The sequence below is a fragment of the Centroberyx gerrardi genome, chromosome 22, assembly GCF_048128805.1.
Source record: "Centroberyx gerrardi isolate f3 chromosome 22, fCenGer3.hap1.cur.20231027, whole genome shotgun sequence".
Lineage (NCBI taxonomy): Eukaryota > Metazoa > Chordata > Actinopteri > Beryciformes > Berycidae > Centroberyx > Centroberyx gerrardi.
In genome coordinates this window covers 12,614,545-12,627,473 of record NC_136018.1, presented here as the reverse complement: position 1 = coordinate 12,627,473, position 12,929 = coordinate 12,614,545, and the positions used below count along the sequence as shown (strand labels likewise).

The following is a 12,929-nucleotide window of genomic DNA, read 5'->3' as shown; positions in this document are numbered from 1 at the left end:
TACTGATTATTAATATGTTTTATCTCTAGAAACTGATTTCATTGCTCTTTCATAACCCTATTCCTGAACAATGATATTACTGCTCTGATCTCCCTCTCCGTTTTCAGAACCTTCTGTCCCTACTGAGGCTGAGTTCAGGTGAAGGTGAGGCAAGCTACCTCCGGTTGCAGGCTCTTGCCTGCCTACGGCAGCTTTGTGTGGGACTGAGGAGCAGACTGCGCTTTCATCAAGACCCCAGTTTCTACTCTGCAAAGCAAGGTGCCACTGCTTATGAGTTAGCCTGAAGTGAAGAAATCAGCCTTTTTTATTTTACATGTTTTTAAATGTTGAAATGAGGCTTTTCAAATAGTAACAAATTGCCTTTGCATGCTTACCCTATTGGCATTAGCACATATTTTCCATCATTATATATATTTAAACTAGGGATGCACCGATATGGAAATTTTGGGCCGATACCAATAGCCGATTTTTCAAACACCACAATCGGCCGATACCGATAGCCTGCTGATATTTTGTTTCGTATTTACCCATTTGTGCCCTGCCAAAATAATCTATATTCTGCCCTTCATTATACTTTGCAATATAGATTTAAGGATCAGCTTTTATTGTAACAACTTTCACATAACCAAAAATGCCTTTTTTAATTAAAATAAACAAATAACATTAGCTGCGTTTACATGGAGCCTTTTAATCAGAATAGCAGCCCAATCAGAATAAAAATGCCTCATATAAACGCCTCAATCAGAATAAACTGGCCCGATCCAAATGAAATTTCATTCCGTTTGAGAGGGGTGGTATAACCCTTTCATAATCCGGTCGATGGATAAAATTTCGTCATGTAAACATTCCGATCACTTTCCTTATCTCGCCTCTTTCTGCACATGCTCGCGCATTTAACGTAAGTAACGTCAATAACGTAACCGGGATGATTCGAATGGATGTGCTTGTTATTATCCCTGGGGCGCTCAGGTTTGATGTAGGCGGCGCAGCCCGTTTTTATATCAAGTCCTGACTCCGCCTCTCCGGGCCAGTTTCGGTTTACAGCGGTGAAAATGGACCCAATCATTGCGGGGGCAAAACAAAACGTCTTATTCTGACACTTATGGAGTCGTATGTTCTTCCTTCGGAATGATTTCATTCAGAATGAAAAAAAATGTCTCATGTAACCGCAGCTAGTATTGTTACCTCACGCTGATCCTCAGGCTGTCCTTCCATTCAAACTTGAACATCTTTGGAACAGATTAGTGACGCAATATATGTTAATGAGTATCGGCCACTGCCATCGGTGGATTTAATCTTATCAGCCGATGAGCTGATTGTAGTCAACAATGCAAAAATCAGCCATTTCCGATATTCAACCGATATATCTGTGCATCACTAATTTAAACTAATTCACATTTCATCTCTGACTGTATTGCAGCACTCATTTTTTAAATGACATCACCATGTTTTTTAGTGCCTGTTAAATTCTTAGGTGGCCTGAAAGAATGCAAAAATAGTTTGTGGGTTTCACTTGCTTAAGGTTTCTGACTGAGTCCCAACAGTGACTTTTCTTTGCCTTTTGAGTGAGTATAGCCTTTCCCTCTGATGGATTTGATGTGTTCTCAGAGAGCCTTTAAATACATGCCCCTGTGTGAAACCCATCACAGATTGGCTGTGTTAGCACCTTACACTCCTTACACTCTCAAATGCTAGTATTAAGTCTAGCTTAAAGGAAAGCTAAACCAGGTTGTGATTTTATTCATTGCCTACCTTTTTCTTCTAATTAAAAAAGATTAAACAAATTATCAGGCATATTGCTATCTAAATCTAATGATTAATTTCTTGTAATGGGACAATGTTAACAACACCACTTTATTTAATCTTCTCTCTGCTTTATTCTCCAGAGACTCATGTTGCAAATTATGTGCCTATTTTCAATTTAAATACATTTAGTAAAGATGGCAACATCTCTCTCTGATTTTTTGTTTGTTGTGTAGACCCAGTGTCCCAGAACTCGTCCTTGTCTTACTCCCAGGAGGTGCGGGGGACCCAGCGCTCCCAGGCCTCATCCCCAGGGGCAGAGTGCTCTCCCCGGCCCTCTGTGGTGGGACGCACCGGCCAAAGAGCCAGGGGAGATGGCCAGGATGGAGATGCGGCTTCCAACAGGTGTGTGCATACAGGCAACTTTGAATTTACATGTAATCATGCATATATGTGTGTGTGTTGTATCCTCGTCTTATACAGGTCTAGGGATGTGAACAAGTCCATTTTCTCATGGTTAACTGTTCAGTGTGTGTGGTCAAAAAGAATATTCAAATATTCAGTGCTCAATTCAAGGCTCAAGCAGATTGTGGATGAAAAGAATTACATCACTTAGTTCCCTTTCCGGTCTCTACGGTACTGATACTTTGCATATCTTTAGCAATCATGTTGGCAATGAGGGCAGAGATTCTCAGTTTGGCTTCTGTCACACTTCTGAGGATCATGCACAAATGTTATGCTAGTTCATCTTCCTCCCTTGTAGAAATCATTTTTTGAGATGATTCGGCATTGTTGATGTGTGGCCATGGTACGACAAATCTGTTCCACATACCTTACATTGAACAAGATTGTCTTTTATACTTTCTGGAAATTTGTGCATGCTGTGATTTTGCGTGGCTTTGATAATGACATAGTTGTTACTGACAGCAGCAATCCACACATGAGGGCAAAACAATACGAAAGAGGGTGTGGACATGTTTTTTTAAATAATACCAGAAGCCCTCTAGCAGCTGGTCTATGGCCATAGCTCTTACTGAGCTTGAACACTACATTGTTAGTTCCACTCGGTTAAATATATTTTAATGACGTATCTCAAAATAAAAAAAAATGTTAACGGCCAATTACAAAGTTGACACCGATTTCCCCCAATGGAATATTCTGTTTTTTTTATCCATCCCTATACATACGTCAGTCTTTGAGTGGTCATTTGAATGGTCCAACTACTTTGCAGTTGCCTTCATTTCTCGCTCATGATCCCTCCAGTGGCAGCTCTCATAGAGGAGGAGCAGTTGTCCAGGCCCCCAGGCAAACGCCCCAGTCACCTGCAGATGTGGCCAACTTGGAGCTGCCCGACCTGGGTGTGGAAGATATCCTGGAGCTGCAGTTGCAGCAGCTCACCTTGGCTCAGTTCACTATTGCTACCATGGAGCATGCCATACCTCTGCTTAAGACAGGTAGGAATTGTTGTAGTCTTTTTGATTAGCAAAGAGGGAGGGGTAGCGAAAATTTATTTTTAAAGCAATTATCACCATCTGTTTATCTTGCTCCTTTATCTCGCCCCTTGAGATTGAGTATAGGTGAGATATTGCAAATATCCCCTCCCTTCTTCCACTACACTGACTGTCCAAGTATTCCACTGCTTGTTATTTGGTCTTGTCATAAAACCTCTCTTGCTCTTGCTCTGTTTCTCTCTTTCTCAGAGGGGTTGCATGTGTTCCAGCGTGTTCTGGAGCTGCTGTGCGACGCCGTCCTCCTGCTTGGGGACAGTGTTTGTGAGCTGGTCTGGGACGATCGCAGCCTGGTGGGGATGGAGCTGGCAAGTCAAAACACAACTCATGACAGCCTCTTATGTAGATGAATGGATACACTTCACTGAAAAGGGGAACTGGGTTGGCCACCAGACAATTTGCCACAGACACACAGGCATACGGTACTCAGCTGTCAAGGAGAACTGTGGGCATGTGATCGAACTGAATGAATTATATAAGGTTACAAAGGCTTTCAGCTGGTTACAAAGAGCCTCTCACACATACATGCACACCTCTTGTCTGTACCCCTGGGTCTATCCATGCACTGAATTGTTGAGTTAGTAAATGTCTTCATTTATTATGTGTATAAATTCTACACAGTGGATTGTGTTAAACTGGTGGGATTTTTTTTTACCATGCAGAATCATTTGTTATCCACCCTGACTGTTTAAAGAGTATGTTCCTCTGCGGGGGGACTTATACACTTGTCAAGCCCAGGCCCCTCTGGCCCTCTGCTGTTTAATACATGCCCAGAGCCTTGCAGGCTGAGAACTGTTTTGTCATCTTTATGTGGAGAGCAGCTATTGTGTGCCAGACCTCTAGGTTTTTCCTATGGGAACAGACCAAACTGTTCTTACCAGCAAGCCATGCACAGGGCATTTACTGCCCCCTGCTGGTGTTTATAGCCTATTGTTCAATTTCCGCTGCAAGAACAAAGTGGCTGAGAATAGATTGTTCCAATTTATTCATACTGAGATAGGGTGGATCTGTATCTCGTCCCAAAATAACCCTTAAATCTGATTACATTCAATTCCTAACCCCTGGAACGAACAATTTTCTCTTGGCTCCCAGCCAGTCATAGTAACTGCGAGTCTGCGTGTTGTCTGTGTGTATGTGGGCATGCAAGTGAGTGTGTGCGTGTGTCAAGTGTGTTTGAGTGTGTATTTGTGCCTATGTTTACATTTATATCTGTTTGTGTGTGTGTTGTAGAAGGAGAAGCTGCAAGCCTGTATGGAAGTATTGGGGGACATCCTGAGCTACCATCAGAGCTATTCAGCAGACATTCCCCACAGTTCTCTGGTCCACCACAGAATGGCCTACACAGGAACCGCCATATTCACCATTAGACTGCTCCAGACCATCCTCCCCCCTGAGAAGGTGTGTGTGTGCTTGTGTGTACGCTTGTATACTGTCTATTTTTCTGTATCTTTGTGCTTGGGTCGACCAAATCACATCACTATGTTGTTTATTCTTGATTATTTTACTGCTACTCCTCAGTAGGAAGGTAATGTTTCTTAATCCTGCTCAGGCCAGTGACAATCTCCCAGAGAGCATGGCGACAGCGATGTTCCACCTGTGCCTGGACACGACCTTGGGGAGTGTATTGCCCAGCATGCAAGAGTCAGCAGTGGCGTACTTGGAGCAGGTGAACTCAGACGGCCATGACCTCTACAGGAGGGTGATCCGCGCCGCCCTCTGGATGGAATCCACTTGCAACTTCCTCAAGGAGGCACAGGCTGAGGTATGAGCTGAATCTCACTCAATCATGGAACAGTGTGATAGTTGAACAAGCACTTCTACCCTCTGTAGGGAGATACAGGTCTTTTTTTTAGAAATATGCTGCTTGCACTTCATATCAAAGACAGATATGCGGTAAGGCTACATGTCATAACTGCAGTTCATTAATTATGCTTCTAGTGGTAGGTTTGACGATGGCATAACTGTAAACATTGAAATGTGACAAGTAAATAACATTTTTTAAGTAGGCTGTTATCTGTTTATGTATTTATTTAGTTTTAGAATTTTAAAGAACATTGTTGCCATATTTCACACAATTACAATTTACAATTTAGGCTTTTAGCAGATGCTCTTATCCGAAGCAACTAACAATTAGTGCAACCGTAAAATAAGCATCAACAGGGTGAGTAGCCAGATAATTCAGAGTGCCATGAAAACAGAAAGTGCACAACATCATTCCTACCAGCAGTTATGTTAAGTCAATAAGGAAGTGTAAGTATAATAATCTAATAACATAATAACAACAACAGCTACAACAGTGCCCAACTACTGACACACACACTCACATGCATATTTATATCACCACAGGGGTCGGGGTGCAGGGTCAGCCATTAGCAGCCCCACCTGGAGCAGGAGCAGGTCTTGCTCAAGGCCACTACAGCAGGAGTGGACCTGTGGCCCTCCAGTTACAGCAAAGTCTGTCTAACCTGTAGGCCATTCATTTCTTCACGTGTTTCTTCTTCCAGGGGGAAAAGAACTGGCTGGAGTTACTGGAGCTGGCAGACCAAGCCATAGACGGCCTTCCCTACCACCAGCACTTACCCATTGTCAAGGAATGCATTCACATCTGCTCTTACCTGTAAGATAGTAATCGTAAAGTTCCTTGCATTGTAAAGTCAATCACTAGCCTGCTGTCCATTTCACTCCTGGTGCATTTAACTATATATGAAATATGTTCATGCTATTTTACATTCATTGTGGGTGTAGTTAAGTTACATTCCATTTTGTTTCGTTTTTTTTGTTTTTCCGTCATTAGGTGGAAGTTTGATCAGCCCAGTCCACTCCTCCAGAGAGAGAGCCAGAAAGTTCTCCTCAAGCTGCTGTCTCATCCCTTACTGCCTGTCAAGACGGAGACCTACACCTGCACTTTAAACCTGGTCAAGGTCAGAGCAAGCCATCTTATACAGGCAGTCAGTGGTTAAATGTTTGTGCAGGTTCATGGCTGTCTTTGGAGAATATACCAGATGATCTAACGCAGCCATAATGTGGGTCTGTTTGGTGGGGCACTCATATGTGAATAGGTTAGGATAAAGATGAGTGAATCACAGATATTTGGGAGTGGATAAGACACCCGCCAGACATTTGAACATTATTTTGAGTTCCCCAGTCACTTTCTACAGTATATGGCTACATTCCAAGAGACAAGGCACACAGTGATCTAGAATCTGTGCTTTTGTGTGAGTGCTCAAGTGAGAGATTGGGGTTAATTTAGGATGTGCTTCAGTGTGATTACATATTGATGACATATGACACTCCCAGGACTCCCTTGGCATCCAGAAGGTGTCCCGGGTGGCATCCGCAGCCTGCAGTGGAGTCCACTTCCTGCTCCACCACAGGGTGCTCTATGAAATCAGTGCCTTTGGCCTCCAGGATTCTGCAGAGAAGGTGGGCTACCAAAGTGTGTTTGTGTGTGTGTGTTCTTGTACTTCTATCTTTGTGAGAACCTTAACTTGTAGACCTTTAGACTGAGGTTATTTTTGTCATTTTGGCCAGTCCTCACTCCTTCAAGGGGCTAGGTTAGGGTTACGGTTAGGGAATGAATAGTCAGTGGAAGGTCCTCATAAGGATAGAAGTACAATGTTGAGTGTGTGTGTGTGTGTGTGTGTGTGTGTGTGTGAGCCAGGTTTTTAAAGGGTTTGTGCATCAACTTTAAGGTCATGCTAAACTGTTATGAGTCACTGGTATCATGTTTTGTTGTTTAATGCTGTCTGTCTGTCACTTACAGTACCTGCTATTAAAAGCTTTATAAGCAGTGTTTTATCTGCCACTGTTGGTTCAATAGTTTACTGTGATCCATAGGTGAACGTTGCTGCCAAGGATATTCTGCTATTCCTGCTCAAGGGACGATTGATGATGACAGCATCAACCTGGGACAGATTTAATGAGGCGCTTTACCCGGTCATCCCCGTATTACAGGTGTGGTGCTCTCTGAAGAGGCTGGGTTGTGTTTGTATTGCAGAGCTCATAAAGCAGCATCATATGTGGTACTTATTACATTTCATTTATGGGGGGAAAAATAACAGTGGTGTATTTTGCCCACAATCAAAACAAGTATGATCAAAAGTGCAATTTTAGCACTCTTGGTCCACAAAGGCTGCATATTGAGCTGCCAGCGAGAAAAATTTAGTTATTCACTCATTTACATATTCTGTGTGATATTGTTTCCTTTTTTGGTAGAAAAACAAGCTTTTATTAATTGTTCAGTTTCAGGCAACAGAAAGCCAGGAAATTTTTCATGAATATACATGAGATTTTGACTAGGTTGTCAAGTGTGATTTAATTCAAGGAGGCCATTCAGAGATGGGCCCGCCATGTCAACAAGAGGCGAAATGAAACCCCCCGTAATCAGAGCGATGCATATGTATTTACTGTTATGCCGCTTAGCTGGAATTCCCTGTTGTTCTCCCCATTGTCTGCCAAGGCAGTCTGAACATTGTGTGTGTGTGTGTGTGTGTGTGTGTGTGTGTGTGTGTGTGTGTGTGTGTGTGTGTGTGTGTGTGTGTGTGCGCGTGTGTGTGGCAGGGTTACGCAGGCTCTGAAGAGTCACTGGGAAACTGTGTCCTGCTGATAAGTGACATGTCGGACGTGGCAAGAGACGATGTGTTTCCAAACACAGCCAAGCTGAAAGCAGCGCTCCGACTCCTTTTCACTAAACAGCCCACGTGAGTGTGGGCTCTGGGTTATGCTTTTGTCTGTGTTTGTGTTTGTGTGTGTGTGTGTGTGTGTGTGTGTGCGCCAGGGGTGCGTATACTGTGTGTGTGTGTGTGTTTGTGTCATGTGTCTGTGGTGGTTTGTGTTTCTACTGTGTGTGTGTGAAGCTGTTTGATGAATTTGACGTTCGGTCTCGGGGGTTTTGTGTGAACCAGACAAACGTCTGAGAGTCAGAATATTTAGCTCTACAACACTTGTGATGGACATATTACCACTGTCTATTGCTGTCAGGTGATGTGCTCATCAGCTCATCTCAGCGCACTGTGAAGCTTATGTAAAACAGCTATCCAGTCCCACTCTATGAATATTGATAGAGGTGGGAGATTAACGCCAGACACTAGCCAATAGACAAGCGCTGGTAGATTTTTGCACTGGCTGATAGGTTTGTCTGCCCTACCAGCCGCTTTTGTAGGTAACCAATCATCATTTGGATGTTCTATTTTAAAAACCAATTCGGCTGGTAATTTTTAAATCTTGCAGTGTAGCCTGTATCAGGGCTCTAAGTTAGATAGATAGCTTGGTTTATAACCTAAATAAAGTGTTTCTTTGTTGTTGTTCTGATCTGCATTTAGAGCAGAGTCTGAGTGAACCAAGCCTTTCAAAGGAGAGTGTTATTCTAGGATGTCTAGCCAGTGCCTGTTTCCCTTTTGTGCCCTACAGTATGAAAGCCAAAACTTGGTGTGGCAGAGATAGAGTGGGACCTCATTCATCCAAACCTTAGACTCTGAACTGACTGGTTAACTGAATGAGCACAATGAATGAAATATTTGTCAATATTAGGAAATATTAGCCTTTTCTATTATTGTTGAGTGTAATAATAGTAAGAAGAAGAATACAAAAAATAATTCCAGACCCTAATTGCAAATAGTTGATGAATAATAAAACAGGCTCAATCAAAGGGAATAAATGAATGTATAGAGTACTATATAAAAAATTGACTCTAAAAGACAGGCTTGAATGATTATACATTAATGTTCCGTATTCTAAATCAAGGTGTAGCCTGTTACGTTACTTACATTGCTGCAAACAAAGACAACAACAAATCTGTGTGATTTTCAACTTTAAGTTTACAAAAATCCCGTTCATTATTGACAGGGTGAGAGTAGCCGCAGTGCAGCACATCTTGCCCCACCTAACCAGCGCCGAGGGGGCAAACACAGCCAGACCAGACCTGGACCAACCAGCGCTCTCCTCCCTCCCCACTCTCTACTGCCTCAGAAACCCTGTAGACATCACACTGGACACGAGCAACAAGTCCTTCCTCAAGGTATGGATCCACATACACAGTCACAATGACACACTAACATACTGTGTATACTTCTGCACAGGCAGAAATACATGCACTCATACTCAACACAAATCATGCAACACACACACTATGCAAACAAAACAAAAACACCTCTATGTTGGCTATGTATTCTGTTCTGATTCGTGGATGTCCGTGCGTGTATGCATATGTATGTGTTGTATGGTGGATAGGTGGAGTCAGTGGAGAAGCTGTTTTGTATCCTGACCTCTGACACCGTCGACCTGTCCTTGAGAAGGTCTGCCGCTGAGCAGCTGGCTGTAGTGCTACAAGGTAAGGTGTCAGTAGAGCTAGTACCAGTAATGTATTTCTTATCAACTAATCTACCACATTATCTTACTAAATTTCCACCCTACAGTCTTCGTTCTAGCAGGCTAATACAAATAAACCACCCTGGCCTCTCAGATCTTATAGATGCAAGGGAAGAGGCAGAGTTTAGCAGGAAAAACACACCAGCTGGCGACACTTTGTCCCCTGCTCATAGATTCCCTTCCAAATCCTGTATTTTTAGATTGACCGCACACTAAATCCAAACATCCATTTTGTATGTTTTTCATTGCTGTACCCCACAAATACCTGGATGGACCGTGCACATCTTTGCAGGGAATAGGGAAAAGCGGGACATAAATGATAACCATTCACATTCATCTCATAGTTTATTTCAAAATGACAGATGCTGAATTACCTGAATTGTCAATCATATACAATGCTGTTTTGACATGAGAGGTTTGAAAGATGTAATCAAATTTCTGTGTGAAACTATATGCACTTGATAAAAGCAAGAACAACTTTAAAATTTTGCATTCTGTTTGATCAGACAGAGTTCTGCCCTTGTGAAAGCTGCAATTTGCTGCTATTGCAGCAGTGTTTGTGTCTTCCCACAGCCATATGTTTTAGGCAAAAAGGAAAAGTAAATACTTGAGTATGCAAATGTTTATTGTCAGCATATTGAATTGTTCTCTTATTTCCCCGCAGACACAACAATGCACCAAGTGCTGAAGAATCTTGGCATAACAGACAAAGTCATCTCTTTCATTATCGAGAGTGTAAACGGCAACAAGGTAAAAACAACAAACCAGTATTGGCGACGCGATAAAGCAATGTGTACTGAGCGAATGGATATAGAGAATAAACAAAATATAAACAAATCCTGTATCTCTGTCTGGAGAAAAAAAGTGTGCTTGTGTACACATGCATGTATAATTACATAAAGTGTGTTATGTGCACATTTCTGTAATTATTTGTGTGTGACTGCGTGTATATTTATGTGTGTGAGTACATGCTGGCAGATGTAGAGGAAGCTCACTGAGGCATGCATGATTGAAGGATGAAATGGCCTGAGTTAACTGTGTCAGACAGGCCCTGGTCAGCAGTGATTTTTGCCCTCTAGTTACTGCAGTCTGCTGATCACTCCCAGGCTGTGAATTAGCAGCTGCTAATGGGGGTAATGGTCCAGCATGTGTGCCTACATCGAGGTGGAGGAACAGGGGCACAGAGAATGACTTGTCTCAACTAACCAGTGTGTATAGGAGGGATGGCTGCAGGTTGTGACTGTCTCAACCCTCCATTGCCTGCGACTTGCACAATCATATAATTTATATCTAGGTTATATGAAGTGACAGCGAGGAGATCATGTCCACATGTCTGTGTGAGAGAGAGAGAGAGAGAGGGAGAGAGAGAGAGAGAGCAGGGAAGCGAAAGAGAGAGAGAGGGAGAGAATGAATGTGTGTGTTTGTGTTTTCCCTGCAATTAAACACCAAGCGCGTATGTTCCTGTTCTCCCCAGAGCTTGGACTGCCTGTTGGAGCCGTGTGTATGTATCCTGAGGAAGCTGGTGTACGCTGATCCATCTCTGAGGCACAGCCTGGCACAGCGCACCGCCCTGCTCCTCATATTGCTCAGGGGTACATTCACAAGACAACTCATTAAGTAACACTCACAACTATGCACATTATGTTGTGTAGCTGGGGGGCGCATTCACAAAACCGATGACAAGTCATTCGTTGACGCATAGCCCTTAACCATGTTATCACACTGCAAAGTGGTATGCTAGTGTGATGCAACTCGTTGCGTTTGAGCTCAGCTCAACACCAGTAAATAGTTCATGGCTTTATCTGCAATGCAAATCCATTTCTGTTGCATGACTTATTTTGCAAAACTGACAATCAAAGAATACAGTCCAATACAATTTATTAACCCATCTTGTTTGTGGGTATGTTTACATAATATTGTTGCATAATCTGATTTAAAAAGAAAATACACTTTTTGGAAATTGTTAATGCTTAAATGTCAGAGTCTAAAAATATCTTCAACCCATTAAAACACCATGTAAACAAAGGCAGTAGTGGGGCGACACGGGGGGTGCCAAACTGCAATTCATGATTGAACCTTTAGGTGTTTGTTACTGAGATGGATTTTCAAACTCGTGATGTTTTTTAAATTCATTCATGAACTACACTGATAAAGTTTAATTGTCTGTGTTGTGTCTTCAATATAGCTTCCTTGATACTGAAGGAGAACAAAGGCAACGGAAGTGAGATTACTGTACTGATGTATTTACTGCTTTTTGATGAGATTGCCAGCGTTGAAATATGGTGAGAGTTGTTTTTGTTCTCTTTGAACTTGCCATGGTTCTGATAACAATGTGTGTGTCCAGAGATTCAATACTTTGTTTTACTTAGTTCTTTTCTGTCATATCAGGTCAGACAAATCCAACACAGATGGGACTCTCGCACCGTTCTCCTTACCACTGTCAGTAATGCGCAGGTAATATGTGATCACTTTAGTGAAGACCTTGAAGATCAACAGTGAACATTCCTGCTTGTGCTGTGTTTTGTTTTTTTAAAGCCCCCCTTCTCCTCATCAACAACCCATTTCTAACATTTTCCAAACAAATCTCTCTCTGTCTCTCGCTAACTTTTCTCCCAGGTACAACATCCCGTTCCAGGCGGTGACTCACCATGCTGTCAGCCCTTACTGCTGCGTCCTGCCCCCTTCCTCTGACCTTCTGACCCTGGCCCCCGCCCGCCATGCCCTTCAGCTGGCCTGGAACACCGCATGGCATTCTGGGATAGACAGCCTCCTCGAGGAGCTGCGTGGCATCGCCAGTGATGTCATCGAGTAAGACCTTCTATGTTTCTTACTCTTAACGCACGCATCAAGGGTGTTGAGATAATGTTTATTTATCAGCGGAGAGTCAGCTTTCATTTGTTTTCGCATTAAAATATTGGATTGAATACCGAGGTAGACAAATGTTACTGTATCAAGGGAAAGTTAATTGTCCCTGATTGCAGTGGAGAAGTAAATAGGATAACTTCAGTATTTATTTGTTCATTCATTTTCATTTATTTATCTATTTAACTATAATGTTTCTCAAAGGAATTTGGAAGGAGAGTGCATTGTTTTTAGTGCTGTTGCATAGATAACGGTGCAGTATTTTGTTTTGGTTTAAAGAATGAAATGTGTTAGAGAAACTGTGAAAAAGGTCCTGAAGCCAGGTCACTCCTATACATTCACCTGGAGTTAATGTTCCCTCCACTGCAGCGTTGTAGTGAAGAATTAGTTTCAGAGGCTTGGCGGCTTGTGTTTCATCCGTCTTCATTTACTTCTAATGTGACCTAATGC

The 12,929-nt window shown here is 42.5% G+C and overlaps 1 protein-coding gene across 1 annotated transcript in view; it reads left to right on the top strand.

Moving 5' to 3' along the window:
* Positions 1-12,929, top strand: part of rttn (rotatin) — a 37,534-nt gene that overhangs the window by 4,029 nt on the left and 20,576 nt on the right. The window contains exons 7-24 of the mRNA XM_071912942.2: positions 108-258; positions 1,980-2,148; positions 3,007-3,197; positions 3,444-3,559; positions 4,482-4,649; positions 4,801-5,013; positions 5,756-5,868; positions 6,046-6,172; positions 6,549-6,674; positions 7,089-7,205; positions 7,812-7,951; positions 9,096-9,267; positions 9,480-9,579; positions 10,282-10,367; positions 11,092-11,209; positions 11,803-11,899; positions 12,006-12,071; positions 12,234-12,425. Of these exons, the coding sequence (XP_071769043.2) occupies positions 108-258; positions 1,980-2,148; positions 3,007-3,197; positions 3,444-3,559; positions 4,482-4,649; positions 4,801-5,013; positions 5,756-5,868; positions 6,046-6,172; positions 6,549-6,674; positions 7,089-7,205; positions 7,812-7,951; positions 9,096-9,267; positions 9,480-9,579; positions 10,282-10,367; positions 11,092-11,209; positions 11,803-11,899; positions 12,006-12,071; positions 12,234-12,425 (2,462 nt within the window). The remainder of the gene's footprint in view (positions 1-107; positions 259-1,979; positions 2,149-3,006; positions 3,198-3,443; positions 3,560-4,481; positions 4,650-4,800; positions 5,014-5,755; positions 5,869-6,045; positions 6,173-6,548; positions 6,675-7,088; positions 7,206-7,811; positions 7,952-9,095; positions 9,268-9,479; positions 9,580-10,281; positions 10,368-11,091; positions 11,210-11,802; positions 11,900-12,005; positions 12,072-12,233; positions 12,426-12,929) is intronic.